Below are 6,225 nucleotides of genomic sequence, written 5' to 3' on the forward strand. Positions count from 1 at the left end.
CTGAATGAGAACTCTAGCTGTCAATTTAAACAACTTTCACTCTTTCCTTATTCGTCATACAGCTTCTCTTCCTTCAGACACCTTTTCCTCCTGATCTATATTCTGCAGCAAACCTCCGCAATTTAACTCTTCCATCTTTTCCTGAGATATGTTTTCCTGCATTTCAATTACCAGTGGCCTGGAGTTTCATTTGCTCTGTAACTTTCGTTACCTTATTTAGCCCTCAAAAACACCCACAGGGAATATTACCTCAGCAGCTCATCAGAGCTGAAAACTGAGGCTACATTTGTGATGTGCAGGATGCCACTGCAGCACCTTCAGCAGGACACTCTGCATAGCCCAGGTGAATATTTCCTGTTGCTCTAGTGCAATAATGACCCACCGGCCTCTGCTCCTCTCTGGGGCACTCTCTGTCTACAGGCACTGGAACTAACGACAGTCTCTCTGTGCTGCCTGATGTCAGAGCTGAGAAAGGTGTCAAGGATATATAAGAGGCAGAAAGGAAGAGGGAAAAGGATTCTCCAGAGCTAGGTGCAAGCGTGGAATTGTTGCATGCACACTTCTTGCTAAGCCAGAGGGCTCGCTGGCTTCTCCAGTTAGATCTGTGGCCACAAAAAGGTAAATAATTTCCATTTTCTCTTACTTTACCTGCGGTGCAACAGATGTGCTTTAAAAAGCACAATATTATTAATCAAGAGCATTTTTCAGGAAAAGGCAACTAAGACAACTTTAAAGTAAACTGCACAGGGAACCAGAATTTGAGACTGGGATGTGTCAGGAAATGCAAACCAGAGGTAAGGGATAGGATTGAAACTGCGGGATGGAAAATGAGCATTTATTCCTGAGAGCTGTATTTCTGAGACTGAGTTGTGTCACTAAACTTGAGAGGATCATTTTTCTCACTCCAGCCTGTGAAAAAGACTAGCTGCTCTTGATTTAGGAAAGAATGGGCATCAATAACAGGACATGCTGAGGAGTATTTGGGTCAGCTTTCCGTTTTCAATCATTGTTCTTTGCAGAAAGTTTGGCAGGAAAGATGTGCAACCTAAAGCTGTCAGTTTTCTTCATTGCACTTTCTGTCACTCTGAGCTGTTTGGAAGCTACACCTATTGAGAGGTGAGTTACAAATAATCATGTTTATTTCCCTTTAGGGAAAAGGGGGTTCACAGTATTGCATGAGTTGCTTTTGCTTTCATGTCTCAAATATTATAAAAATAGAGTTATGCAAGCTCACTGTTTTATTGTTGTTTAAAGATTACTGTCTGTGGCTGATGATCTATCTGATGGTACTTCCAAGAGACAAGGATGGATGTTGCCTGTAATGTCACAGAATACACTCCCAGGACTCAGTGAGGAGATGCCAGAACAACCAGCAGCAAAGACAAAAAGGTATTGATTTTCCCTTGTTTCTTCCAGCCATATCAGATTGGAGCAAACTTTGTCCCAGTGATATTCTGCTACTTGAGAGACTTCAGCTGTTTTTCTCAAAAAAATATTTTTATTATGAATTATATTATTATTATATAATTTAATTGTTGTATTGTTATTATTAAAATATTAAATATTTCAAACTAAATAGAGTTTACTAATACTAAAATACTTTTGCTAAATAGAGTTTGCCTGTAAGCATGAAGATCAGCTTTTCTGTAACATAAAGATCAAAGCATTTAGGGTAGAAAGTGAAATCCAAGGACAAAGTTACAAATCATTTATGCAATTTGCAATTATAACACATTCATAAATTACAAAGGCTGCAAATAGTACATTACCTTGAGGAGAAAGGTGTATTTTGCAAGTGCCTTCCTTTTTAAAAAAATTGTCAGATTTCCAAGGCTGAGGAGGGAAAAAAAAAAAAAGAAAACATACTTTTCTTAATAATATTACTGCTCAGCTAGAATGGAATTATTTTATGGTATAAATGCTTTCAGTAATTAAGCAATTTTTTAAATCACAGAGTTAAATATTAATTTAATCATGGGAAGAAGGGAAAGAAGAAATTGGTTATGATAGAATTTTACTTGTCTGAAACACATTCTCATTTATAAATTCACAAATTCAATTTCAGGCAACTTTTTAATGAGTAAAAACAATTTCAAGATTTATTAGCAATTTATACTAAAATATAAGCAGCACTGAACTATTCTACTTTTCACAGAATCATCAAAGTGGGAAGGGAGCTTCAAGTTCATATAGTTTTGTCAGGCTTTTGAGTGAATTTATTTCAATGACTATTCTGTTACAGATTAATTCAGTAAATACATATATATATGTTACCTGTTCTTCTCACTTTGAATATATATTTTTAAAATAGTATTATATGAAAAATTTTATATCTTCAAAAGTATTTTTATAACAGAGATGAAGTTCTCACATTTTTATAGCTATCACTTTAAAAATAAATACAAACCCCCCAAAATAACTGTAATATTCAAACAAAAGGCATCACCCTGAGGAGTGTGGTGTGCCTTATCTGCTTTTCTGTGGCCTGGAACCATCTCTCACTGGGTGAAATGTCTCCTGGCAGCAAATATTCATTTAAAGCTAAAGGGGTGGTGGGTTCAGCCAGGCTGGACCTGAGATAGAAACCCAGAAGCTCCAAGAAGGGCTGGAGTTCGCAACTTGATTTTGTAGCTTTAGTGGAAAAGAGAATTCTGGCTCCACAAACAAAGCAGGATCTCTGGGAGAACCAGCTGCTGTTTGAATCTTGTATGTTAAAGGCTTGATAAAACCAGTAGAAATACCCATGAAAGTCAATAAGAGGTTATATAAAGGCCTGTCCAACAATTTTCTTTTAATGTAATTGCACATTTAAAATATTAATTGCTTAAAAATTGCTGCAAATCTACTAATGAATAACCAGTATAATACAAATGTTCCTTTCACAGCTGCTATTCCACTTGGATTCTCAGATCAACACAAATAACTTCAAAGGTTATATGATACTTTAGATTATAGATTTAATAATCAGTAAGCAAAGGAATATATTAGTAACTGCTCAGAGCTTGAAACTGGGATATTGTTGCTCTTCACAGTAAATTTGAGTCACAAACTGGTGTCCAACTCATGCCACAGCAGCATGAAGGAACCCAAGAAAATAAGCAGTAACTCAGTAAGCAATCTCAGCAAACCAGTATATCTGTCTGAAGGAACAACACAGCAGTCCAAGGAACAAATTTGAAAACCGAAGCTCTCTCAAGCTAACGCTTTTATCACAATTTAAAGAAAACCCCTCGTGCTACATAAATTTCACATGGAGTTCTGTAAATGGTCTGTTGGTTCAGATCACAGAATGTTATTTTTAGATACAGATTCTTCCTTGGACACTCTTTTAAAGTACCATTCAGCAAAATATTCTCTCTCACTACAAAAGAACTTCCAAGTTGCTTTTTTGTTCCAAAAAAGATGTGGCAGTTTAGTCAGAGCTAAGTGCTAGAGACAGAGCTGAAAACCATCCTAAGTGGTACTGCTGCCTGTCATCATGATATTTTCTGAAAAACCCTTCACTAGGATTTTTTTTCCTGGGAAGCTCCAGCTTCTCCCTGTTTTGCTGCTTTGGAATGTGATTTGGAGATTGTTTATCCAGCATGTGAATTGTTTTAATGACCAATTAGTCCAGCTGTATTGAGGCTCTGAGGAGTCACGGGTTCTTGTTATTCATTCTTGTGAAGCCTTCTGATGTATCCTTTCTCTTTCTTTAGTATAGTTTTAGTATAGCATTCTTTAATATGATATGATATAATAAAATAATAAATCAGCCTTCTGAGAACTTGGAGCCAGATTATCATCTCTCACCTTGTCCTGGGGACCTTCACAAGCACCACAGCTACCTCTGATGAGATGTGGTGGTGATGGGAGAAAGCCTTGGGGTTTTGCCCACTTGGTGTGGACTGGAATATTACCAGTCCCTTCAGGGAGAGCAGGATATGATTCTGTGGAAACACGAGAACTAAATGAATGTTAGTGATCACCATTATGTTAGTAATCCTCATGATATCAGCAAGAGCTCTAAATAGATTTAGAAGTTCAGCTGCAAGTTAAACGTTTAGTCATTGCTTTCACTTAGTGTCTTACCTATACTATCATTACAGGTTTTCTGGCTGTCATAAACTGCTGTGCAGGATATCAATAAAAACGACATATGACTGTTCAGGTCTCTGCATTTGAATAACCCCCATCATTAAAACTGATAATAGCACCCAGCACAAGGATTTTTTTCAGGCACAAAGTAGGTGGTGGGAAGATTCTAATGTTCCTGTATTTGTGCACACATTAAAAGAACTCCCACATTAGCAGAGCTGAAGTGGCTGTGAGAAGCAGCACACTTGATTATCACATTCATATCTTCGTAAAAAAACCCTTTACCCAGGATTTTCCTCCTGGGAAGCTGAGAAGCCTCAGAGAAAAAAGAAAACAATAATTATCTTATTTGCTTCTCCTGTGTTTTGCTGCTTTGGAATGTGTTTGGAGATTGTTTATCCAACTGGTCATTGTTTCATTGGTTTCATGTGAATTATTTTGACTCAATGGCCAATCAGGGCCAAGCTGTGTCAGGGTTCTGGAAAGAATCACGAGTTTTTATTATTATCTTTTTAGCCTTCAGTAAGTATCCTTTCTGTATTCTTTAATATGGTTTAGTTTCGTATTCTTTAATATAGTGTCTTAAAATAATAAATTAGCCTTCTGAGAACATAGAGTCATGTGGGAATCCATAAAATCAGAGGGTTTTGGGAAAGCTGCAAAAGGCAGGCCTCAGAGACAGCAGAACTGTGATTAGAGCTGAGCAGGAGCCATGAGATTTGTCAGCAGAAAAACTATGTAAGAAGTAGAAAGGGACAAATAGAACAATGGTCTGTGTATTAACACTTGTCTAGAATAACTCCTTAAGCTACAGAAAAGTTTATCCAGCAAGATATTAGGAAGTTTTAAGCTTAATAATGGAGCTCTGTGCATTGTATCTTAAGGCTTACAAGCAGGTATTGTATTAGAAATAAGCAAGCATTGTTTTAACTAAAGGGATGTGTGCTTATTGTGGTTGGATAGAATGACTGTCAATGTGCTTCTGCTTTGTGTGAGTGGTAAAAAAACTTTTAAAGTAAGTTGTAACATGAAGTTCTTGGTCTGTTGCTTGGGATGTGAGCTGCTGCCACCTTCCCATTCTCATAACCATGGAATGAGACTGATGCTGGAAAATAAAAATGCTCAAAACATATTCCTAGCAGTAGCAGTCCCATCCCATTGGTGGTTTGTACATATACCACCGGCCGGCGATAGAGTCAGATTCATCATTCCTCCCTTCATCTGGGGGGAACACAAATCCACCACTCCATGGCTCTTCCCTTGGCTAACCCTGGCTCTCTGTGCCCACCTGGCAGCCACCAGCTGGAGAAGAGGAGGTGCAACACGGCCACGTGTGTGACCCAGCGCCTGGCGGATTTCCTGGTGCGCTCCAGCGGCAGCGCGGGCGCCCTGTACCCCCCCACCAACGTGGGCTCCAACACCTACGGCAAGAGGGACGCGCCAGAGCTGCCAGGCACCCAGCCCCACAGCCATGCACTGCTCTAGGGGCTGCTGGAATGTTCACTTTTAATGTGTCGACAACCTCTTGGTGGTTTGTTACTTGTACAGTCTTAGCAGTGCCTTGTTTTCTCTGTGAGTGTGTGGTTTATGTTCACCATTCTGCTGTGCAGGTGCCATGACATGCATAGGCTGCTCTTTCAACTCCATTAGAGCTCCAGAAATCTGCTTGGGAAACCCCTTTGTAAAAATCCACCATGATAATAAATGGTAAAGTAATTGCAAGGAGGTTTTTTTAATCATTATTATTATTATTAAAAGGATGAAAAAATAAACCGTGATGTGTATGTCTTTGTAAAGTTCCTAATTAAAGAACAACAAATGCTCTTAATTAAACAAGAACAAAATAATCAACAAGAACAAATATGTTCTTAATAAAGAACAACAAGTATCAGAACACTGGCAAAAGTGATGTCCTAATGAAAGTAAACCAGAGGAACCTTCTGGTTCTGAACCATCTACAGCACCTTGTTTTGTACAGCTGCAGGAACAGCTAGATGAGAAAAGATGCTGCATTGTGCACCATGGTCATGCAATTATGCAGTTTCCTGACTGCTCTGTATTCACTATAACATGCAGTAAGCAAAGAAACTGGTCTTGCAGCACAGACTTCTGTGCCTGTTTTAAGGATTTGCAGTTCTTATGTAAAGA

At 38.5% G+C, this 6,225-nt stretch overlaps 1 protein-coding gene across 2 annotated transcripts; it reads left to right on the forward strand.

Moving 5' to 3' along the window:
* The first annotated feature begins 330 nt into the window (after positions 1-330).
* Positions 331-5,794, forward strand: IAPP (islet amyloid polypeptide). 2 transcript variants are annotated; one of them, XM_058023157.1, is made up of 5 exons: positions 331-618; positions 709-794; positions 1,020-1,116; positions 1,255-1,389; positions 5,373-5,794. In XM_058023157.1, exons 2-5 carry the CDS (start codon positions 770-772, stop codon positions 5,560-5,562), a joined length of 447 nt encoding a protein of 148 aa, XP_057879140.1. In that variant the 5' UTR covers positions 331-618; positions 709-769; the 3' UTR covers positions 5,563-5,794. The 2 variants fall into 2 exon arrangements, with proteins under 2 accessions (XP_057879140.1, XP_057879141.1); XM_058023158.1 differs by lacking the exon at positions 709-794.
* The last annotated feature ends 431 nt before the right edge of the window (positions 5,795-6,225 follow it).

The sequence above is a fragment of the Melospiza georgiana genome, chromosome 4, assembly GCF_028018845.1.
Source record: "Melospiza georgiana isolate bMelGeo1 chromosome 4, bMelGeo1.pri, whole genome shotgun sequence".
Classification (NCBI taxonomy): domain Eukaryota; kingdom Metazoa; phylum Chordata; class Aves; order Passeriformes; family Passerellidae; genus Melospiza; species Melospiza georgiana.

Excerpts from the sequence above, each read along its gene's own strand:
- IAPP (XM_058023157.1), top strand. The coding sequence starts at position 770 with ATGTGTCAGGAAATGCAAACCAGAG. Across the intron at positions 795-1,019 it reads TCAGGAAATGCAAACCAGAG|AAAGTTTGGCAGGAAAGATG; the intron begins GTAAGGGATAGG and ends TGTTCTTTGCAG. Across the intron at positions 1,390-5,372 it reads CCAGCAGCAAAGACAAAAAG|CCACCAGCTGGAGAAGAGGA; the intron begins GTATTGATTTTC and ends CCCACCTGGCAG.